The 25,621-nt window shown below is 35.0% G+C and overlaps 1 protein-coding gene across 1 annotated transcript in view; it reads right to left on the minus strand.

Moving 5' to 3' along the window:
- TBL1XR1 (transducin (beta)-like 1 X-linked receptor 1) overlaps window positions 1-25,621 on the minus strand; it is a 177,312-nt gene that overhangs the window by 17,411 nt on the left and 134,280 nt on the right. Inside the window, exons 3-10 of the mRNA XM_012640204.1 lie at window positions 20,297-20,399; window positions 10,817-10,962; window positions 8,534-8,756; window positions 7,700-7,832; window positions 7,213-7,354; window positions 4,625-4,688; window positions 4,438-4,535; window positions 3,231-3,291 (exon numbers count right to left, since the gene is read on the minus strand). Coding sequence (XP_012495658.1) covers window positions 3,231-3,291; window positions 4,438-4,535; window positions 4,625-4,688; window positions 7,213-7,354; window positions 7,700-7,832; window positions 8,534-8,756; window positions 10,817-10,962; window positions 20,297-20,354 — 925 coding nt within the window. The 5' untranslated portion in view covers window positions 20,355-20,399. The remainder of the gene's footprint in view (window positions 1-3,230; window positions 3,292-4,437; window positions 4,536-4,624; window positions 4,689-7,212; window positions 7,355-7,699; window positions 7,833-8,533; window positions 8,757-10,816; window positions 10,963-20,296; window positions 20,400-25,621) is intronic.

Below are 25,621 nucleotides of genomic sequence, written 5' to 3' on the forward strand. Positions count from 1 at the left end.
CTTTATGCTGCCTGTATAAAATATACTTCAAATATAAAGATAGGGATAGACTGAAAATAAAATGATGGAAAAATATATACCATGCCAACATTAATCAAACGAGAGCTGAAATCGCTATAATAGCAGACAAAGCAGATTTCAAAGCACAGACTATTAACAGGGAAAAAGAGGATCATTTACAAAATGATAAATGGTCAATCCAACATAAGGTAAAACATTTCCCAAATGTTCATGCACCTAATACCTAATAACATTTTCTCAAAATACATGAAGCAAAAACTGACAGAGCTTCAAAGGAAATAGAAACTATGTGTTTTTAATTATTGTTGAAGATTTCAATACTTCTCTCTCAATAAATGATGGAATGACAAGACAGAAAATCAAGTAAGGCTATAAAAGATTTAAACATTATCAAACAACTTTACCTAAATGACATTTACAGGAATAATGGAATTAAATTAAAAATCACTATTAAAAAAAATCTTGGAAAAGCCCCAAATACTCAGAAACTAAGTAAACACTTCTAAATAGCCAATGCGCCAAAGAAGAAATCAAAATTAAATTAGAAAGTATTATGAACTGAATGAAACACAACATACAGAAAATATTGAGATGCCATTAAATAGTAGTTAGAGGTAAATTTATAGCACGAAATACCTATATTAGGTCTCAATCAATAACCTCAGCCTCCACCTCAAGAAAAGAGAAAATGAGCAAATTAGATTGGCATTGAAAGCATGACACATAAAAGAACAAATTATTAAATTATGGAATTCATCAAAATTAAGAACCTTCTGGTCTTTGAAGGACATTGATGAAAGAATGCAAAGATAAGCCACAGACTGGGAGAAAATATGTGCGAAGTATATACCTGAAAAAGGATTGTATCTAGAAACTACAAAGAATTCACAAAAACTCAATAACTAAAAAAAAAAAAAAAAAACCCCAATTAGATAAAATTTGAACAGACGCTTCACTGAAGAAGATATACAGATGGCAAATAAGCATATGAAAAGATGCTCCACATCACTAGTTATTAGGGAATGTAAATTAAAACCATAGTGAGATATCACTACACGTCTATTAGAGTAGCTACAATTAAAAGAAATGATTTACATACAGGGAGCTGGCAAAAATATAGAGCAACTAAAATATCCAGGGCTAGTGAGATGTAAACTACTTTGGAAAACAGTTTGGCAGTTTCTTAACCAGTTAAATATACATCTAACATATGATATAGCCATTTCCCTATTAGGGATTTGAAGAAAGTAAAAATGTCCATGTAAAAGCTTGTACATGAATGTTGAGAGTAGTTTTATTTATAATAGCCGCAAACTGGGAACAACACAAATTTACCTCAATAGTTGAACAGATAAACTGTGGTATAGCCGCATAAAGGAATACTACCAGCAACAAAAAGGAATGTACCACTGATATGTTACAACATGGAAGAATTCAAAATAATTATGCCGAGTGAAAGAAGCCAGACCAAAAGAGTATGACAAAGAATATCAGTGACTGCCTGCGGACAGGACAGAAATATCACAAAGGGGCAGGAGGAAACTTTTGAAGGTAACAGACGTATTCATTATCTTGAATGTGGTGATAGTTTCAATGGTGTACACATGTTGAAACACATCAAATTGTTCAAGTTAAATATGTATAGTTCATTTTATGTCAATATACCTCAACAAAACTGTTTAAAAACAAAAGCATAGTAAGAAAGAATATCATGAGTAAACTGAAGCTTATTTATTTGTAAAAAGACTTCAACACTATTTACCCCACTGGGTTGTATTCAGGACTAAATGGGAGAAAAGGAGTACCATCTCTAGCATGAAGTTGGTACTCATTAATATCGTAGCTAGTAATAGTACCACACATATATTTACTTCGGCTTTTCATCACTTCTCGTATCTATGAGAAATTTTTAGGAAGAATAGCCAGAAACCTAATAAATTCTACCTGGGTGAGGACTAGAAACAAAGGTGAAAAGGAAGTAAAACGGGTAAACAAAAACTGATGTGTAAATGCTTATTAGTAGGGTAAGATTTAATCAAGCTGAATTGCTTAACATAATGCTTACAAATTTATGTTATTCAGATACTACAGAAAAATCATTTTGCACCGTATTTGGCTTGTTTAGTCATACAAAATAGAGAAAGGGAAAAAAAAAAAAAAAGCAAAATGCCTGAAGCTGCAAGTTTCCATTTTACAGGTAATGCAGTGCCCTTGGCTGTTTATAAAAGGTTTACGAAAGATTTGAGAATAACCAGGGTTATTTTAGCCAGCCTCCTAATCAAAACTCTTCCCAATCACAACAAAATTCTGAAAGAAGCAGCTAAATCAGGTAGTACTAAAATTACTGTTCTAACAGTTACTGGGAATCTTGTTCCAGTTTAACATCATTTAGTCACTGCAGTCAGGAAAACTCACTGAAAGCAGGCACAAGGGTCCCAGGCTGAAAGGGAGTGCAGGTACTAAAAACTCCAGTCTCTACTCAAGTTGAATGCCCTGGCGCATAGCTGTCTATCACGCAGGAAGCAGGAAGAAGCACAATTTTAGGGGTCAGACTGATCAGATTTAAGGACCAGATTGAATACTACATACTACTTAAAACAGAAATCCATCTTAGCCACCACAGTTCCAACAACACTGGGAAAGCCTGTTTTTTTATTTCCTGTACACAGGAGGAATGACTTAGATATCACTTCAAAATGAGAAAATTTGTAGGAGTTTATACAATATTTTGTATGTATAATTTAGTTTTATCCTCATAACAAACACGCATTATTATTATCCCTCATGTATAGACAATGAAAGCAAGGCTCAGAAAGGTTAAGTTACGTGCTTAGTCCTAAAGCTTGTTAAGTGAAGTAGAACTGACATTCGACACTCGACCTTCTGACTCAAAAAATCTATGCTGTCCTGGAGAACATTTAGGGACTTAAAAATAAAATAACAAAAAATCTATGCTCTTTCCATTACATAATACCATCCCTAACTGCACCACACTGCAAAGGCTTTCTTTATGGTACATTTCACAGAAAATGTTTGATGATTCTTTGACAATTAACAATCTGAATGTCAAGGAACATCAACTCCTGAAATGATTAGTAACAAGACTGATATCTGGTATTTCAAGATTTTGAATGAATTACGTGCTGTTAAAAGTTTAATTAGAAAAATAGAAGAAAGCTCCAACTTTCATGTAAATTGTAAAAATTTACCTGAATGAAAAGGAAACTGTTGCTTGGCTTCACCAGTATGTGCATCCCAAATAATTGTGGTCTGAGATTAAAGAAAAATAAATTACCATGAAAAGAAGTTTATCTTAGATGCCTAACTATATTAAAGCAATATGAAATGTCAGCGTAGATTTAATTTTAAACATTTACTTTATTCCAAATAGTACAAGGATATACTCGACTTTGGGAGGAAATGACTATTAAACAGTTTAATTTTTCCCTGATGATTCTGCATCACTGAACTTACTTCAAATAACAATTCTTGGTTGTCTACAAAGTGCCAGGCATTATATTAGATTACTAAGAAACTCCATTACAACAGTATATTTAACATAAGATTCTTACAGTTGTTTAGCTAGAAGAGAGCAGATTCCTGGTTAATAATGTAATCAGTAAGTTCTCAATATTGAAAGATTTTTAAAGCCCCCATTTACATAAAGGCAGCTTGAACTTTGACGATATTTAAAACAAGGACCTAAAGTACTATATAGTGGCAGTGACTAATAATAGGGCTCTTCTCTACCCTTCCCGGCCTCCACTTTTCTTTCCCTTTGTCACTTTTTTATTGCTCAGTGAATACATAAAACCCTGAACCAGTTTCTCTCCACATCCCTATCTGACACAACATTCAACTATTAGCATGTCCTTTCCTGGATTAAAATAATCATGTTAAATCCTTTTTTGGGAGGTGTGGCAGAGGAGATGACCTCAGGAAATGAAGGAGACCATATTTTCAACTCAACCATATTCACCAGTCTAGTTAAATGAAGAAAACTAGACAGATCGTGCATTTCTTAAAGTTTCAATAAATACCAGGAGTTGGGCTAACAAACTGGCTCTAGTATTTGCCACGTACTCACTCCAGAGCCACACTCACTGATGAGATAAACCAGAACTGTGGAAGTGAAGCAAAACGTACAGGAGGCGTAACATTCATTATGGTTCAGATTCCAATAAAAATGAGGAGCAGTCACAGGGATAAAGGATAAAGGGCATTTGAATGAGTAGATTTAGGAATGAGCTGACAGAAAACCTAAGAAAGCATTTTTATTATTATCATAAATTCATACCTGAATTTCCTAAATGTGAATCTTCTGTTTATGTGATTAGCAGAGAAGAAAAAGTATCGCTTTCAATTAAACCCTGTAATACATTAACTTTTACAGAACTTAGTTTAATGTTCTTTTACCTTATCTACTCCAGCACTTAGTATGAAATTTCCTTTCTTATTCCATTTTAACGCAAATATGGGGCCTTTATGCTGCCCTAAGGTGCTAGCAAGGTTACCTAAAATTCGAAAAAGAAAAACATTAAAATTACTTCAAACTTTATAATTTAGATGAACAAAAAAATAAAAAGAAAAATGCTTCATTTACCATCTTTAGTCCATATTCTGGCAAATCCATCATATGAACCAGTTGCTAGAAGTGTACCTTCACTCTGCCAGAGAAAAACACTTTTTCCATTACATAATCCAGAAAAGGCACTTAATAGTCACTAAAAATATTTTATGTTTAAATCCCAGATACAGCAGACCTTCACATTCTCTGCTTCAAAACTTATCAGTTTTGCCTATCTGTGAGTGCCACCAAAGGCTGTGAGACACCGTTCACTGCAGTGAAGCTAGTGCTGTGTGTGAGCCTTACACCCAAATCTCAACAACGACAGCAGCTGCTCTGGAGCAGGATCAGCACACCACCCTCACGCATGCCGGAGATCTCCAGTCTCTTCACAGATGCACACAGCTAAGAATGGAGGTGGGACGGCAGGTTAGGAAGGACATCAAAATCATAACCTTACAATGATTTAACAGAAGTAAAAAAAAAACTTCCTAAATATTTAACTATGATTAGAAGTTTTTATATGCCCATCCCTCTAAACCCTTTACTATCTAAACAAAGTGTATATGATCCAAACTATAGTGCTGTTTCAGATGCCCCGATTCTTTCTTTCTTTCTTTTTTGGAGAAAACATGGATGAACCTGGAGAGATGACCGGATTCTTAACACTGAACGTTTCTTTCCTTTTTTAATTTCTTCCACTCTGAAATATTTACCAATAAAAAGAGCAATGCAAGGAAAAGAGCCAGAGAAGAGTGCAGGCTGACTTTAGTTAATGAAGTAAGTACAATTACCTACTTTACTATGAGGAAAAATCCATGTAAATTTCTCTGAATTTATATTCCCTTGCTGTGCCTTGCCTTGATGAATGGTGTAAGGGCAGGACAGATCTTACTTACTCTATGCAAATGCAAAAGTTTTATTAATAGATTACATTAAACAGATTCATGCTGGAATGAGTAAACATTATTGGAGATACAGAATGAAATCCTGCCTTACTTGGCACCTTCTTGAAGCTTTTTGGTAACGGCATTCAAAACAAGATCACCTATTTCATACCTTTCAAGCCATTTAGCTGTATAGGTAAGTGACAAACAAACCAACAAACAAACAAACAAACAGTGGTTCTGGGAATTGCAGACTCAGTTCTGCTAGGATCTGGAAATCCCTCAGGGTTCTATCTAGGGAATAAGGAGGTACACTGAAGCCAATAGCAAAAGCTTATTTCCAGATTCTGCACAATGCCAAGTTTCTTCTAAACTACTGGTCCCAAAATGTTTTAGCTGTAGAAATACTCAACTACAAAAAGAATACTTTAAAGATCAGACATCTCATACGCTCTTGCTTTAGAAATGGAAAAGAATCATTAATTGAGGGTGATGTTTTCTCCCTTTTAGTAAAAGTTTCAAGTTCACAGTGAAAAGCCCACGCTTTTCAAAACGTAGTTCAACATCACCACGTTCAACAAACCAATGTTCATTAATTGTCCTTTTCAGTGTAAACTGTAAATTTCATTAAATTAACATGGTTACTAGGCCAGGTAGTATAAGAAAGCTATAACGTCTTTGATTTAAGATACAATAACAATGCATATTAATTCTTAGTCCTGATCCTGCAAGCAAATTATACTACAATGTACTAATCCCTTTTTGAGTTTTGAGAATTGTCAACACTTTATAGGAGGAGGTTAAATACACTGCTGGAAATTTTAGAAGAAAATGCTAAAAATACCTAGTTATGAGTTCTGAAAGAATTTCACAGAAACTAAAAGCTTTAGCTGGGATAATCAGTTTTAAAGACAGATCTCCTTCCTTGGAATGGGATTTGGAAGATCATTTGGAAACCCCATAAAAAGTTGTTGAACAGAGGCAAGAGAAGGAAAGAATGTTCATTTGCTGAGGAAGGACAGCTAACTCTTGATATTCTTTGTAACACTGAAATAATCCAAGAGCCTTGGGGGTTAGGGGCACTGTGCAGGTAAGAGATGCATTTGAAACTGAAAGGGTGAAGATTTATCAACAACAAAATCAAACTATTTTGTAAGTCACAGTAGTCAAGTTATCCTGAAAGATGTTGATACATACATAGAATCAGAGAATTTTAAGATTCCAAACAGCTAGAATAAATCTTGGAAGTAATCTAGACTAACGGTCCCTAAAAGACAGTTGGCAATGAAATTTTATCAGTTCACAGCAAAACGAAAAAAACAAGAAAGAGTTTTTTGCTAAGTAGATTTCTTTTACCCCCCAACTAAGGACTCATCTGTGAAGCATTTAAGATGTTGTCTGTTACTGTGCTAGGGACATTTACTCACTACCTCATTTATGTAGCTACCATTTTCAATTTTCACACTTCTACTTTACACGTAAGGAAAATGAAATGCAGAGTGCAGAGTAACAACTTTACCCAGGATATGCTGCTAAATAAGCTGAGGAGCTGGAAGTCGAACCGTGGTCTGACTACTCGAGGGGCCAGCCTTTGTCTTTAACACCACATTTGGGAGCGGGGCTCCCAGTTTGTTGTTACCAGGTAGTGAAATCCAAAAATATCTGAACAAATAGACAAACTCTGCCATCAGTCTCAGGCTCTGAGAATTATCCATCACCAACAATAGTGATACTCACATTCCAGTCTAGAGACGTTACATCCTTGTTGCTTGGAACATCTTGCCCTCCTTCTCGTATACAATGTCTAAGAACTAACTGTGTGGAGCCACTAGTGCTGTTTTCACTAAGATTCCATATTCTTGCTGTTGAGTCTCCAGACCTTCAAAGTATACAACAGATTTTGAATTCTCATGACATTCTCAAGTATCACAATCAAAGCAACATATTTGCATCCTATTATTAATAAGGCAAATAAAAACTAGACTATCGAGAATTTCCATTTCCAGTATTTTTCCCATTCTACTTTTTGGGGCCTCCAAGCATTCTTGAAGTAGTTAAGTTTAAACAAAACTTCTAAAATTTCTTCATGAAGAATTAAGATTTACACAGACAAAATGATCACAAATAAGCAACAACAAAAACCTGAAAATATATTTATAAAATGTATTAATAGTTCAGTAAGATATTTGAAAAAGCTATTTTAGTACCACTTTGAGAAACATACCCCGATGCCAGAAGATCACTAACAGGGTTCCAGGCACAGATGAAAACTTCAGATTCATGGCCCCGTAATACAACTGCTTTATTAGGAGGGATTTCAACATCCCCATCCACTTCCATCATATCAGTATGATTATCTGCATTACAAGAAACAAGTGGATAATTCCAGTTACGTAATATTACAACATCCTGGGGGGGGAAATTCTTCCTTTATAATATACAGTGTAACATTTTTTACTACGTCAGGTTAAGCTAAACATGACTAAACAGTTTTGTCATATGGAAAATAAATTCCTATCTTAAGTATGATCATACTATTTTTAAAAGTATTTGTGTGGGTATGTGTTTAGAGGGGCAGGGAGGCAGGGGGAGAAGGAGGAATGTAAAAGATTAGACCTAAACATAGCTAAAATGATAAAATGGTTTGAATTAAATATAATGTACACCAGTACTATTCTGAGTTTCTGCCAGTAGGGGCTGCTGATATCATTCATATAACATTAGAGTTGACTTTATATCTCAATGTTGGAGCTTTATAGTATTTGTTAATAACCAGTATTACAAATTTTATTTAGAAATCAAATGCAGATGTAAAAATTCACTAAACAATGGAAAAAGAATTTCTAAATATTTTTAAAAGAAAATAAAGTCAATAAAAATAAATGTAGCTTTTTGGAGCTTTAAGTAATAAAAATCTGAATGGTGTGATACAAGTTAGAAGAATAAGTTGGTATAAATAAAACAGATGAAGTTATTTCAGCTTAGAAGATGGGACATTCCAGTAAAGCAAAATATGTCCTCTGAAAAGAAATTTTTAAACATTCTTATCTCAGCTCACTTGCTATAGTATGTGCTCCATTCTCCTCCCCATTTGCTGTGTTTTCTCCATTTTTTGCAGATCCTTGTTGGTTAGCTGTAGCTGTGACAGCTGCGGCAGTTGCGGCCTGTTGCTGTGCAAGCTTATCTCTATAAGCTTGTTGTCTTGTTTGTACTACATCAGGCATTACGGCATCTATCAGGGACAGAGACTCTATTGGTCGACCATCAAACAAGGTACCATCCTAGGTTTGGAAAATTTCAAGAGAAGAAAAATCAAAGGTAATATTTAAGGTTATTTGTATTCATACAAATTCAACAGCAGAAATGAAAATCTTCATTCCAAGAAAAACACTGTTAGAAATTTTCTGAACTCATGTAAAAAGAAGTCAGGAGGGAAGGAAGAAAGAAACTGCAAGAGGCAACTGCAAATGGCTGTTAAGTCTTCCTTGTCACTTAGTTCATGTTATTGTTAAATGCTTGTACAGTAGAGCCAAAATACAAGTCACCGCTGAAAATTGAGAGGGATAATAAAATGTAGGCCCAGATGATAAAATGATTAATTAGATTTCAAAATGCTGTTAGTGAAAAGCAACAATCAATATGGAATTGTTCACACAATGATTAGTAGCTTGGTGCTATAACAAATACTTCTTTTAAAAAACCAAAACCTTTAAAAATAGCTTTGTTAGACTCAAAAATTTCTTGTGATTTAAAACATTAAAGCAGAAATAGAATTCAGATATTATGCCATACAGTCATCTCATTTTACTAATCTTGATATGCAAACACAAGGTTAAAGATCTGTTAGAGTTACACAGCTAGTCAATGGCAACTGGGATCTTTTAACCCAGTACTATTCAAAGTATGATCCAAAGACCAACAGCACCAACATCACCTAGTAGCTTGTTAGAAATGGAGATTCAAACATACAGAATCAAAATCTCTGAAGGGAGGCTCAGGAACCAGCATTTTAACAAGCTCTCTGGATGAGTCTTACCTGCACTAACGTATGAGAAGTGCCATCATAACTCACAGGCTAGTGCTCTTTAATATTACGGAGTTGTTAAAATTTCCAAAGCTCCACTACTGATATTAGGAAGCTCACGATTAATAGAAAGTTCTCCAAGTGAGCACAAGAAGAGAGACAGACACACAGAGCATGCCAGAAACAGAAAAAGTGCAAGTCAGCTAGGAACTCGCATGTGTGATGCCTGGTTCACTTAAACTGGTGAACATGAGTCTCTGACAATCTACAGTGGTGTGATGGGGTGCTGTGAGCTATAAAAACACAGCACATCTTTCTGAATTATCGATTGTAATCCAATATTTGACAAATAGCAGAAAGCATTCTAACTTACATACTAAAAAAACCACTAAAACCAACACACATACACTGTGGAGTAAATACTATGTTAAATTTACATAAAATTTCTCAGCTAAAATTAGACTTCATCTTTGACCAGTGGCAGAACTTGCTTATACCCTCTGTAATAAAGCATAGTGTGGGAGGGAGGACACATTTAATTTAGTATTAGTGAAATTTTCAGTCACAGAAATGAAGAAACCAAAAATAATAAAAATCAATTTTAGTATACTATGTAATTATAGTAATAAATATCACAGAAATCATGGATGCTTCAGTTTAAAAAATACTCACAAAAGGAGAACGTGTTAATCTCCCAAATGAAAATAAGGGGAAGAGTTCCTGGCCATATATGAAAATTTTAAGCTAGACCAGGGATTTGTAAATTTTTTCTGTGAAAGACTCAGATAATAAATATTAATTTAGGCTTTGCAGGCCACAAGGTCTCTGTCAAACTACTTGATTCTGCCACAAGTAGCCCAAAGAGCAGCCAGGACTTGGCTCATGGGCCACAGTATACTGCCATCTGAGCCAAACGAACCACTTATATGTGGACCTTAGGCAGTAGCATCCAGAGTTGGCTTCAATTATAACCTGGCTTCCAAAATCAGAGTATATCCAAATAACATGAGAGTTTCCAATTATCAGGCCATCAGTTATGGTCTCAGCATTCCATAGCACAATGCTGTTGTATTAATAAACGTAATTTTTTAGTGTTTACTTATAAAGTTATATTAAGAGAAATAAGGTACAGATAATGGACCTTAAAATTGGGAGCAACATGCCTCACCTGTGTGATCTGACTGTTACATTAGAAATAACACCTGCATTTTTGTTAACCCAGTGAAGCCAAAGTCAGACACTGAATAAGCAAACAGACAGCTAATTTAAGGACATATTTAAGAGTAAGAATTAGTATTTGAAATAAGTCTTCCTTACCTCATTAATACTAACTTCTGCCTCTACATACTGTAGACCTTTCTGGATGATAGAAATCAATGCAGCAGGTGGGACGAGGGCACCATTTATATTGGACTGACTGATATGGCTTTCTATACCAAAGGTAAATGCTGAATGAGAAAATCCTAAAAGCAAAAGAAAAAGTATGAGAATTTATTTTCCTATTGGCAACATGCTAAATGATACACAAAAAAAGATCTCTATAATCTTTTACAATCACATACCACCATTTGAAATCCCAGACTGGTGGCTACGGTCACGTACATTTTTAAATAAAAGAAATATCAAAATTTATTTGTTAGCTTTTATACATTTTCCTTTTTTCTTAATTACCAAATGTACTCTGTAAAATTTCTAGTACATACTTGATTACATAGCTTCAAATTTTCTAAAATGTAGCAATGATAACATAACTTTCCTCAACAAAAAGCACTGAACTTAAAAGTTGAAAAAGCCTTTGGAAGTCATGTGATTCAATTGCTCCAGTCAAGATAATTGAGGCAAAGATAAAATAAGTGACGTTTAATATTTCTGTAGTATATGTAAATTTCTACAAATTGTCAAACATTCTTATAAATTCAATATTATGCAGCTTTTTCAAACTACTTAGGAAATAAAAGGCAAATTAAAACTAATAAAAGGAAAGCTGAAATTTAGAATGAAAAAATTCTAATATGTAAGTCCCACTTTATGTATGAGTTAAGTGCTTTTAAAAATACTAATTCTTTGCCACTTAGTAATAGCTCATCTAAATGAAATCTTCAGGTAAATAAGGGCTAGCAAATAAAAATCCAGTTTATAGATCTCCACCAGCAATTGTTTACTTTTAATTTGAAATACTTAAAACCACAACACTCACATAAAAATCTCTTTCATGTTGGCCTTGCATTTTATGAAAGTCTACTCAAAATTCAAGAGCACAATTCTAATAAACTGATAAGCCAAGGGTGGTTATTCTCTTTACCAAAATATTCATCATAGTTTATCATTAAGTAGTAATTTCTATAATGTATTTTAAACAATTCAATTAAACTGTGCCTGTAACATACAATGTTAAGAAACTTTCACGCTAAAAAAAAGTAAAATAACAGGCTTATTTGGTGTCTATATTATCTATATAGCTCTAGGCTATCTATATTAGTTTTAGCATTTAGTACACGTCGTTTTTGCATTTTGTGCTTCCACTCTTAACACTCCTTGTGGCACTATGAACAGTCTAATAAAATACTGCGGGCTCACAAATAGTGTGTGGCTAGGAAATATTTTAATTAATTAATTAATTAATTGATAGTGAAGTACCCTTAAGTTGATTTTCCTCTCGGCTCCCTCCCTCTCTTTAGAACAGTGGTCCCCAACCTTTTTGGCACCAGGGACTGGTTTCATGGAAGACCCTTTTTCCAATGACCTGGGGTTCAGGGGTGGGTGTGCAGAGCTCAGGCCGTGATGCAAGCAATGAGAGGCTATAAATACAGATGAAGCTTCGCTGCCAGCCCAGAGCTCACCTCCTGCTGTGTGCCGCCCACCCCTACCCCGGCACCCCTGCCCCGCAGTTACACACACACAAGACAAATTTTCCACAGATTTGGAGAGGGTGGCAGGGGGCAGAGCTCTGCGGCCCTGTCCCAGTACCTGGGAGTTGGGGACCACAGCTTCCATGTTAACTACCCATAGTGGAAAAGACAAGAATTGAAAAAATGTTACCTTTATGATATTGATTTTAACCTCACAATTTTGACCACAAGGTAAGATCAAAATTAAATGCATTTATAGTGATTTATAGTGTTCCCCCTAATCTGAGCTCAGAAAGATGGCTAAAAAAGGTATCAATGAAAAAAAATAAAAAAGCACCATTCTGAATCATCCCTATAAGGAAACCCATAACTACTTGAATATGAGCAGATTGCAGATCACCAGGTAGAAAGCTGAGAAGAAGGCCTGGGGAGGTTGGGAAGAAAGGGTCAGATACAGCAGTGAAATCCATAAACAGTAGGGTTGGAGACTCTTGTTCTCAATACCCACTCCCTAAATAAATTTGCAGTAAATCATACGTAGTTAAAACAGTGAAACTGCTAAGTAGCTTAGAGATTTAAAAAGACTTTGAGATAGAAGATATTATTTATGAGGGACCTACACCATATGCTAGACGTCATGCACAAATGAATAATCTTATTGTTTTATAATCTGATGGGAAAAATAGCCACTAAGAACAGAGAGACTCTACTGCTTCTCTTAAACAATTAAAATATGGTCAAGGATAAAGCTAAGGCAGAGAGTGAGCTACTGTTTCTAATAGAAAGTAAAAGATTACATCATTGTTCTGTTTTCAACTCAGAGTTCCGGAAAGTGATCCCCGGCCTTCATAATAAAGGCCAAACTCCTAAGCACGGAACACGGTTATTTTTTTAATCTGGTCCTATCTACCTCTCCATTCTCATCTTCCCAATTCCACACACCCCTCCATCTTGTTTCCACTGTACATTAAATTCAAGTGATGGCAAATTACATGTAATATCTTGAATAAGCTGTGCTATATCAGGCCTCTGAGCCTTGTGTGTTTCTATACTCTTTTTCCCTATCTGAATGGAAGAGAAGTCTTCTTTTACTACCCCAGGGTTAACCATTCTCTCCTACACTGATCCTGTAATTTGTACATGTGCAGCATTTACCACACCAGTTACCACCTGTGTCTGACTGCTGGACTGGGCTATCTGACCAAAGGGTTGATAGCTAGTAATCTTTTAAATCTGGGAAACTAACACATTAATTAACAACCACCCAATAAACATTTGTTAAATTAGAATGTAATGCTACTATATTTTGTATTTTGGTACATCAAAAAATACATGACTCCAGAAAAAGCAAGACTTAAGTCTTCCTTGCAAAACAATCTAAAACTTGAACCAGATTTATACCAAAAAACATTCCCATTTATCTGTAGGAAATACTTTATCAGGGACAGCTTTCATTTTACATAATAGGAGGCAAAAGGGATCACCTAAACTTGTGAAATGTTAAAATCCAGCATGATTGCCTAAAATAGCATCCCTTCTTTCCAAGGGTAAAAGCGAATCTGATATGAATAGTACCTCTGTAATCAAGCACTTTAAACATTCACTTGAGTAATTAAGATTTGGGAGGTAGAAGAGAAATGCCCGACAGGAATCAGGCTGAAAACCATGAAATTCAGTGTATAGTCATTCAGTGACAGAAACAAACAGTGGAGGGTAGGTGGTGGGGGGAGGGGGAGGAGAGTGGGTTACACATGAGATCATGAAACAAACATTTTCTGTACAGTACTTGTTTCAGGGAGTGCTTTCCCTTAGGGTGTTAGGGACTGGGACTGTGTTGTCTAAGGGGAATCAGTCCTCCAGAGCCTGCCAACTCTACTTTGCAAACAGACAATACAGGAATATGAAAATGGACCTTGAATACCATGGTTATGATGCAGGGGTGTCTAGACAAGACAAATTGATGAAAAAGGCAAAGCTTAAATATGATCACAACGCACTGCCCTAGTTTGGAAAGAAAATCTGATTTAGACAAATTCCTATTTAAGCTTCAGGTCAGAAAAGCCCATAAAATTATATTCCTGTTCCCATAATCACATGTTCCCTTGCCTCCAAGTCAATTTCCAACTCTGCCCCACAGATCCAGATTTTAGAAAAGGTAAAAAGGCGGCTAGGGGAAATGTTATAGGGGTTGTTGAAAAATTAAACCTGGCACTTATATTCTAGCGGTACAATTCTGTGCCCCAATTTTGTCCTTAAATATAACTATGAACATTTTATATGAATTATATCTTCTGAAATAATTTTAATAGTATCATAATATTTAGCCAATAAATGTATTCAGCCAGTACATTGGTCATACCATAGCTGGACATTTGGAATTTTCCAGTGTTCACTATTTAAAAAGAATCTTATCTCAAATAGGTATGTATAGGCTTTTGCCATGTATAATTTTTTTCCTCCTTAGGATGGATTCCTTCAAAAGCTGAAGGGAACATGAGCATTTTAAAAGTAGTTTTCATGACTGCCAAATTGCTTTCCAAAAAAACTGTGCAAATTTATAATGCCATCAGCAATTTATATATGTTTCATTATACTCTCGCTATGCTGACTAGTCCTAAAAAACAAAAGATTACTAATTAAGATTGAACAAATTCTCAGTTTGGCAACTATTAAAAGGACCTTTGTCCTTTAGTAAGTGTGTCAGTAGGAATGTGTAATAGGAATTTCCTATTTCAGCAAAAAATGGGTCATTTCAGCTTACAAAAAAAAGGAGAAAAACTGATTTGGAAATATGGAAGTATTGCAATTACCAGTATGCATGATAATTGCTTGCTGCTTATTGTTAATTATGTATACAACTATATGTGTCAAATCAACGTTATTCCCTATTTTATTTGATTATAAAGCAAAACTATATACCTATTTACGCTTTTGTAGCTGTTCATCAACTCATAAAAACTACAATGAAGTCTGAAGGTAGACATACCAGATCCTGAGCTCTCTTCACTCCAGTTCTTCATGGCTACAGACACACTACTGATAGCCAGTTTAACCTGACTCCATTGAATCCACTGGTAAAGTCTGTTTATAAATGGCACTGGGAGTGAAGCAGGCAGGAAGGAATGACTACCTAGCTCAGTTACCTTTATCTGAGTCAAGAGAAACTGCACTGTCATTTGATTGCTGATATTTTATTAACCATTATAGGTGCTAATACAAAACCTAAAATGAAAAAAATGAATGAATGAGCTATATAGTGGCATAGGCCAGAACTTTAATGTTATGCATAAACATTTAGGTAACTTTGTGCTTACTATGATGGTTTTCTAAATTAAAAAAAAATAATACATAGTTTTGACATGTGATTTTATAAGCAAATGTAACATTTGAAGTAATAATCACCATATTAAGAAAAACTGGTATGGTGCAAGGCCTATCTCCAGGGAGATATGATGTCCCTTTGAAAGGGTTAGGGAAAAAAAACCAATGGAGGGAGGTGGGGTGGAGAGACAAGATGATCTTTCATGAACCACACATTTTAATCCTACATATATCATCACCTTCTCATGGAGGCTATATGCAAGATGAACCTCAGTTCTAAAAACATGAGGATTTTTTCAAAAAGTAATAGTATTCAGAATCACAATCTAGAAAACAACTTATCTTAGTAATAAGGACATTTTGCTTTTGCAATTTCCAGTTAGTCTTATAATCAGAAGATGAAACGGTTTCATAGCTTCCAACAGTCAAGTACGTCATAAATGGAGAAGTTATGAAGCTCATAAACATGCGATAGATGACAGTTAAATCTAGTATCAAGAATTGTCCCCCAAATCAAATATAAAATTTGAGCAAAATGAAATGACATCTTCTTATACAAAGCAACATGAAAAACAGGTGCCAGAAAGTTCACAAATAATCGCCAGGAACAATTTCTTCAGAAAAAAACCAAAACTGTGAATAACTGCAGGAGCAAAGGTGATGCAAAGTGGGGGTGGGAGGGATGAAGGGGAATTAAAAAGGTCCAAACCAGCTTAGTTCTTGTAAGATCAACACTGTATCAGATTACATTATATTCAACTTGGAGTGCACCATTAAGTATTTACATGCATATGGTTGCTATAGATGGGTTATTAGAGCAATCAAATTAATGCCCTTGGGTGAATACTAATTAAAGGAAGCATACTGAATCAAGTTAATCATTACTTACAGTACTACATATCAAATACACTCAATTTTCAAGTCATCTCAAAAGAAAAAAAAAATTTATTCCCTAGGAAATTTTTGTTGAGTATGGAAGTCTACTTCATAAAAATGCAGAATGGTGAGGACCAAAGTAATTTGCTTAGGCTGAACTTTCCAGAAAAAGTTATAACCTTTAATAAAAACCCTACAATAAATATATCTTTCTCTTAATTAGTTTGGAGAGTTGGGAGGATGGCTTATTTGAAACAGAGATGTCCACTAAACTTAATTTGAGGCTGAATATCACAATGTAATACCTTTTCAATAAGCAACAAATTTTATACATGAGGAAAATGAATGTGAGAAGTTATGTAATTTGGGAGAGAGGAACTTGTAACAGATAATATTTTCTAGTGCTGATTATAGTATAAAATATGTAAAATTAAAACAATTTAAGTGATTTTATTCCCTCTAGAAATGGATACCATAGTCAAAAAGAAACACTGCAGAGAATAAATATTAAGAGTTCTTACTGAAAAACAATACTTCTAAACCACATTTATCAAAACATAACACTTCTACAAGGTGTTTTCAGACTTTCTTTAATCGAGAGCCTTTAAAAAATGAGACAGGCAAGGAGCAAATTTTATTTCTTTTTTGGTAGCCTTCACAAACCGATTCTTTGCATGTCTTTGCATAAATGCTTTCTTTGCTATGACTGTTCCTTTTCTGCATATCTCCCAATCCAAGTCAGCACTCTTTCATAGGGAAAGGAGCAGTATTAAGATTCCAGTTTCTTCTGTATTGCTTTAAATCTTTCAAGAGAAATAATTATGACCTAAAAGTAATTTATATCATATTTCTTAGATACTTAACAACTAAATCTCAACAAGTATCCTTTGAAGGTCATGGTGATAAATATGCTGAATCCCCAGAAAAGAAATTTTACTCTTCTAGGTGATGCCAAATTAGAATCTATTGCAAAAGTAGGCATATTCATAAATAATTGGAGATCAGAACCAAGAAAGAGCTTTTGAAACAAGCGGCAAGTGCCCAGATCTGAAGCCTCTATAGGCTTTTGTTATGGGTAAGATTCAGGCTTCTATCTGAACTGTTGTGAGTTCACAGAACTATAAAATTCTTAAACTCTGCCGTCTCCTATTTCTAGAATTTCAAATGAATGTCTCCTAGCATCCTTTATGACAGAAAGATGCCTCATTATTCCTACTAAACTAATACAAATACGCCACTTTCAGTGGCACCTCTTCTCACACACCAAATCTCAGTAGGTGTACATTTCATGCTTTCTACTTTATCTTGAAAAGTTACTGATTATAAGTTTTCTTTCAAGATATTGTGAACATGCTACATACCTGTTGTCAACTTTCTTGTCAAGTTCTAATTGTCCTACAACTAATATAGAGCAGTTTTCAGACTTTATTAAGCCTAGGAATCACCTGGGGCATTTGTAAAATGCAGATTCCTGGGCCCCACTCGGCGTTCTCTAAGTGATTCTGATGCAGGTGGTCAGAGGATCAAACTTTAGAACTCTGGTATAGGCGATTCTTAAATTTATGGCAAGTTGAAGTCCTAGAAAAACTGCCATAAGTCAAAATGTCATCAGTTGAGTCTGATTTTCCCCTATAAATCATAATGTAAATAGGAAGTTACAACTTTTACCAAGGGACTGGTGCTCATATTTTTAAATGCGACTTAACATCACCAGTACACTGTAAAGTATAAAACTTTCTAAAGAATACACAAAACACACGTAAGAATGCAGTAAACAACTATAAAAGACTTAATATGATACATCAGTCTACCATACAAAGATTTTTTCATCCTTGCTTTATTTTTATTGCAACATAAAACAGCTTAAAAAGTGGAATGTACAAGATTTTTTTCTGCGAACATAAGCAACTTTAAGTAGACTTTTGATAATATTTAATCACTGGACACCTTTTCAGAAATTAATCCAGAATATTATTTTACTGCCCCTTTTTACTCACTATATTTTCTTGTTGCAATATAAAATATCAATTTGTGGACTTCTGTTTAGAAACAGGAAAATTTGCATGCACACTAACACCTCTAAACCGCATCTTGCCCTATTTCACCCCAGCAAAGACTGAACCACAGGGTGCACTGCTGAGCTATGCAACTGTTTCTGTCTTTCAAAAACAGTAATTTCATACAGTTCAACCTTAATAGCTGCCTTTACAATAAATTTATAAGCCTTTATGACAATATTTCCCATCTACTGATCCTTCACAATGTCTTTTGCTTCAGTGTCCAAAAGCTTCAAAGCGCTAGCGTAAAAGGTGGTCAAATTCAAAAGCAGAAAGCACAGTTTGCTTATACCCAACAAATTCTTTCCATTTTGGTCAAATTATTACATAACAACATCTGAACACATGTTTACACGTTACATATGTAATAATAACTAGGTCACAACTTTTCTAGTTTATTAATCATTTTATCTTATTCAGAACATGCTTTGGAACTCCTCTTTTAGATCTGCCTTCAATAACAGTTTACCATTTTAAACAAACAAAACAAGGTCTATGAATTTCAAAGCTTCATAGTAAGTTATTCTCTGTTGGTTGGTTACTTTAGTTATTTCTCTCTCTTTCCCTTTCTGCCCTTGTTGGACTTCATCTTCTCAGCTGTTCCACATCAGAGAGGAGCAGTGATGGTGCTTGGGAAGAGAAAACCCCACTCAAGAGAAAAGCTCAGAATTGGAGTACAGCTGGGAGATGCAAACAATGGTATCTAAGGCCATGTATTCCCTGCACAGGAAAGGAGAACTGCCTGTGTCGTATAAGAATGATTAAAAAGTCTTAATACCATAAACTGAGGGCTCACTGTCCTACAAGAGTAGACCTCTATTCTATTCGTTCTGTCATCCCTCACATGCGACTACCAAAATTATCTTTTTTTATACTGCACTTCACCTTACTACTAAAACATTAACAGTAACTTCAAGGTACAATTTCTAAATTCAATCTCTAGCCCATGACATTTTCAACCACCCAGTGATTTCATTTCATGTTAGCAATCAGCACTGACCATTGCAATCAATCTTTGTCACATCCTGTGCCCCATCCATTCCTAAGATTTCCCTCCTTTATTTTTTTCTTTGCTGAATCAATCCACGTTTTCCCTTGCAGTAATCCTTCTATTTTATGACTATACCTCTTTAATCTAGAAAATGTGGATGATCACTACTTAATATTATATTAATTAGAAATAACTTTCAATGATTTATATTTATAATCACCCTCAATACAATTAATAAGAATTCAGGTCAAGGATACACTTAATCAATTGGGATACTACTTATGAAAGCATTCTGAAAAAAATTACTGTTAATTTAGCTTTTGAAATGCTAACTGTAATTAGGACCAACAACAGTTAATTGAAGATTCTAGATATACATTACAAACTGATGGTATCTGAGAGTTTATATGTTTCTAACTAAACACGTGCAATAATCTCACCTCATAACAAATTATCAAAATGGTCTTTGAACAGTGAAAGCCAAACTGTTTGTTACAATATTTGCCTGAGATAATTCCAACATATTTGAAAGAGTCAGAGAGTTAAACCATGCAGTAAAACATAGCTTTAAAATGGCAGTCCAGACATTAAGGAAACATACAAAGTTCAACAGTTTGGACTGATACAAATTTCAAATGCATAAAAGATTATTTTGAGAATATTAAAATAATTTGAGGCCTATTTACTTTATAAAAGTACTCACCTGACTCTTGCAAGTATCTATATACCAAGAAGTTGACCTCATCACTGCTTATACTCATCTTTATTCCCACTTAAACCATGAGGTCACAACACAGGATATAACCCTAAAAATAAAACAAAGTTAATTAAGTATTTTCTCAGTAAAATATCTTTAAACAAAATGTAAACAATATTGTTAAAACCATTTGATTTTATTAAATGATGTAAAATGAAGGTTCTCTATTGCCTAATAATAATGAATCCTAACAAATAAAGTTACTTCCAATAGTTAAGAAATGATTACACAACCAAAACATGGCTGGTGCTATTTTTCTGCAAGGTAACATATCAGCAAAAGATGAATCAAAATTTATAAGAGGGCTTTAGTTAGTAACATATTTTTTAATGGTTATATCAAATAGCATAAAGAGTTGTTTCTTTTTTGTCCTTAACTGTAAAAAAAAAAAAAAAAAGTTAAGCTTTAAAAATCAAGAATACTAGTTCTTTAGGTAAAGACTGATTTTAGACCATTGGATGGGGGAAAACGACAAGTCTTCCACTCTGGTTTTGTGTGCAAAATTTGGCAGGATTTGAAGTCTCTGTTTTCTCAACATCTAATCTGCAATGTTCAAATCTCAAAAGGCTCTACTTGGTATGTATAAGATAGAGAAGCTGGAATAACATCGTTTCCAACACTCAAATAATATTCTCTTACTCAGCGTACTTAAACCTTGAACATGGAGGGGGGGAAGAAGAAAACTGAGACATGACTTAAGTATGTCTAATTATATTTTTCTGTTCTCATGTCACCAAAAGGATCTAAAGAGGAGGTCAGGAAACTCTTCTATAAAGAGCCAGACAGTAAATATTTTAGGCTTTATCAGCCACATAGTCTGTCACTCTACTCAACTCTACCATGTGGTGCAAAGGCAGCAACACACAAAATGTAAACAAATTTGAGTGTGGCTGTGTTCCAATAAAGCTTTATTTATGGAAACTGAAATTTGAATTTCATGATAATGTTGTGTCATACACTATTAATCTTTTGATTTTTTTCCCAAGCAGTTGAAAGTATAAAACCTTTCTTTGCTTGTCGTTCTTATAAAAGGGTGGCAGGCTGGATTGGACCCACAGACTGTAGTTTGCTGATTCCTGTTTAAAAATTATATACTAACAGCTACTCAGTATAAAGGGGTATCTATTAAATAACACTGTGGATCTATGCTGATTATCCTGCTACTGCTAAGTCATGGATCTCTTTATAATATAAAGTTAACAATATATTTAAAAATCATAAATTACAAGCATTTTTAAATTTGTGTTTACATGTGACTAATATGTGACAGAAACTGCTACTGCCCTGGGTTGTGGGAAATGTGGTGACTAAATACCCATCAAGCTTCTATCTCATAAAGGAAAACAGACAAATAAGGAGGTAGTAACAATTTTCTGGAGGGCATGCACAGAGGAAGCCCTAAGCTAAATTCAGTAAAACAGTTTTTGGCAGAACAAGAGGAAAACCAGATTTATATTTTTAAATCATCACACTGGTTCTGATGTAAAGAATATGTAGTAAGGAAAATGGCCTGGAATAGGGAGCCAAATTAGGAAGATGCTGCAGTGATCCATCAGAAGACTAAAAACTGGACTGGTACAGCAGAGCTAGGGCAGTACTGGGATTCCAGAAATATTTACAAAGTAGACTCAGTGGCAACTGACTGGACTGCAGGATTAAGGAAAAGTAAAGAATCAAAGGTTTCTTTTTGGACAACTGGATGGGTACTGCCGTTTACTTAGATGTATAACCACAGAGGAAGAGTAACAACTATCTTTATGTAAAGAAACAGGTACCTCCCAAAAAATTAATTCACACAGTTACTATTAATTTTCTGTAACCAGAATGTTCAATATATGCCTAATAAAATAATAAAGGTAAAGACTCCTTTGTTGATTTTGGCCCAGGACATCTTATCTGGATGTCTCTGTAGTACATCAGATGATAAGTGCTCTGGAGGATACTTTGCTCAATTTTATCTTAACCCTCAGGAATGCGCAGTATTGTGCTCGGCACACAGAGTAGGCACTCAGCCAATTCTGAAAGCCTGCTTAACTGAATCATTCTAAAAACAAAACAACCAACTCCACCCTTTATAAAATTATAAGAAATAAAATCAAAACGTGGCCAATTATGGATATGTTTGTCAGGGGAACAATTAGTGATTATTTTTAGGATTTCCCAAAATGAGATGGGCTAGGTGGAATCCAAGTGAGATAGACTGCCAAAGAAAACAGAATTAAGTATTCTCTTCCCCTAATATATTATTCAGCACAACACTTGGATAATGAACACTGACACTGAAGAAGTATCCAAGATACAAAGATTTTCAAAATGCCTGGTTCTGATAAGCAAAGGTCATCAATATTCCAACTAAAAGTAGTAATCAGTGGTGCTTCAGCATCCCCTAATGCATTCCAGGGCAAAAAAATAAAAAAATAAAAATGATGCAAATTTTTGTACATAAAAATTCTAATAAATACATATTGCTAGTATTTTTTAAAGTCATAAAAAAATACTGAATAGCGGAGCAAGAAAGTTCTTATTTGTTCAAACAGCTATGAATTGATGGTTCAATTGATCATAGTGCTATATCAGTTTCTGGCAATCAAAAATACATTTTTTAAGGGAAAAGATCTTAAGGTCCCATTTCTAAAACATCTTAAAAGCCTATGTGCTAAAGAGGAAAATTGGAGAAAATACCACTACTTCATTAGTGGACTTAATATGGCTTTGCAGAGCTTGTCCATTTTGGTTTGTTTGTTTATATAGCCCATGTGAGTCCTCTAAGATGTGTCACTTGCCCTATATGCAGCCTGGATAATTGTGCTATCTTTCAGAACTGTCTTTCAACTAGGTCACAAACAACGAGACACTCATCTGATCTTTTACGCTATTACCCTGCACCAGCGGTCCCCAACCTTTTTGGCACCAGGGACCAGTTTCATGGAAGACAATTTTTCCACACACCGAGGTGGGGGTGGGGGAGATGGTTTCAGGATGATTCAAGCACATCACATTTATTTTGCAGTCAAACCTGTCTCTAATGATAATCTGTATTTGCAGCTGCTCCCCAGTGCTAGCAGCTCTACCTCGGATCATCAGGCATTAGATTCTCATAAGGAGCCTGCAACTTAGATCCCTCGCATGCACAGTTTACAGTAAGGTTCATGCTCCTATGAGAATCTAATGCCCTGATCTGACAGGAGGTGGAGCTTATGTGATGATGCAGCGAGTGATGGGGAGCGGCTGTAAATACAGATGAAGCCTCACTCACTAGCCTGCCTGCCCCTCACCTCCTGCTGTGCGGCCTGGTTCCTAAGAGGCCACAGACCACACTGGTCCTAGCCTAGAGGTTGGGGACCACAGCCCTATACCACCCAGGTGGCAAGCCTGGTGAAGGGAGTATTATGCATAAACTAAGTCAGTCCTCCTCAAGGAGCTTATAGGCTATTAAACAAACAGAATACTCAAAATAAACTAACACTTTCTAAATTCACAAAGGATTTATTTTCATATTGTGTATTACTTATATAGTAAAAACTGAGTTCCCCCCAAAATTAGCTATCTTTGTACTTTCCTATTCTAACTCTCAGGAACAGCTTTTGTAACTCACAAAAGCTTTTATTTAAAACTCCAATCAGTTATAGGTAATCAATTACTTAATTCAATCCAGAGCTACATTAAAGTAACCAAAATCAAATACAAAATTATAGTCTTAGTATTTAGCCAATTGGTTATATTCAAAAGTATACTTGGTATTTTAAATGTTCACTATGAAATATCATTTTACGGCATGACTTTACAGATGATAATTTAGCAAGTATTATAAAAATATAGGACTACTGAGGCAATTCAGCTGTGATTCATTCATTCAACTGAATATGTATAGCATCACAAAACTTAAGTTCAGCCTATACACAGTGGACTACTGTTCCAAATACTTAATCATTTCCTAGTTTCTTCTTTCACACATTCAATATTATTTGAGACTTCAGCCTCAATCAAGACAGATATATTCTTTTTTTGTTTGGACCCCCTGCCCCAATATCCTTTTCTGATCCCATTCCTAAAGCACACCAGGGCCCAATTATGATACTAGATTACATTTTTTAAAATATCAATGACTAAAAAAAAACAGTGAAAGAGTTATGGACAGAGAAAAAGAAATGAGATTGTCTTTTCAAATCTCTTACCTACAGCACACTATTAAGAGATCTGTAAACGCTTTGCATGAGTTAAACTTAAATTTATAATCAAAATTATCTTACAGAAACAATTCAGTGTAAAATGTATAGTGGCAACATATTATCACATAATAAATGTATTAGTTAAATTCTTGTTCAACATTTAGATGATTCTAAATTTTCATTATTCTAAGACTGCCATAGAATATTTAAGGTTAAATGTATTTTTCTTTCATTTTTTTTGTTGGTGTGCATTTATGAATATTCCTCAAGATCAGGAAAAGTTCGTACAAGTAAATTTGTAGAAGAATGGCTATATTTTGATTCTTAATTAATATCGACAAACTGGGTCCACCCTTGTTTTAAAACAAGAAAATGACTAAAGTTAGTGACAGACTACAGCTGGAGAAATAAGAAGGAGAGAGGGAAAAAAGTCACAGATATTTCCAACTGTTTCCAGACTACACAGTAGGAATATGTGCCCACAGAAGTGGGTGCCTAGAGGGCACAGCCCTCTGGGATGTCACCCTTTGCAGATACTGAACTAGGGGTAAAGGAAGGACACCCCAGTAGAGAAGCTCCAGACGAGTTACAATGGCACCATTCACAGCTCATGGAGAGTGCCACCTCTGGTTCTGTTCCCCTCACGTAGGAAGATTAAATTTCCAGTTACTTGTATTACTTTGGGGTGATGAAATCACTCCAAACAAATACTGAATTAGATGCCCTTGCTAGGTGGCAAGTGAAAGGAAACACTATAATGATCATACAATGAGCAAAGATGGGGGAGAAATGCACTGCCGCACTATTTTTCTGACGAATTTTTATTGCATCCACTCAGTCAAAACTATGATTGAGTATCTCCAGTGCTGCCGCGTAGTACGACAGGTCCTGAAAACACAGCTAAACAAAGTAGACTAGAACCAGAACGTATGACCTTACAGGTTGTTGGAGAGAAAGGCAAAAATTACAACTTGGATAAGAAAAAGTACAGAAAACTATGACAGTCTACAACCTAAAGGCTGAAGGCACCAGGCAGGTAAAGGATATAAATATGGGTGGCTTATGGGCTTCTTTAACAGACACAGTGTTGGAGGAGCTAATT

The sequence above is a fragment of the Propithecus coquereli genome, unplaced genomic scaffold, assembly GCF_000956105.1.
Source record: "Propithecus coquereli isolate 6110/MARCELLA unplaced genomic scaffold, Pcoq_1.0 Scaffold15, whole genome shotgun sequence".
NCBI lineage: Eukaryota > Metazoa > Chordata > Mammalia > Primates > Indriidae > Propithecus > Propithecus coquereli.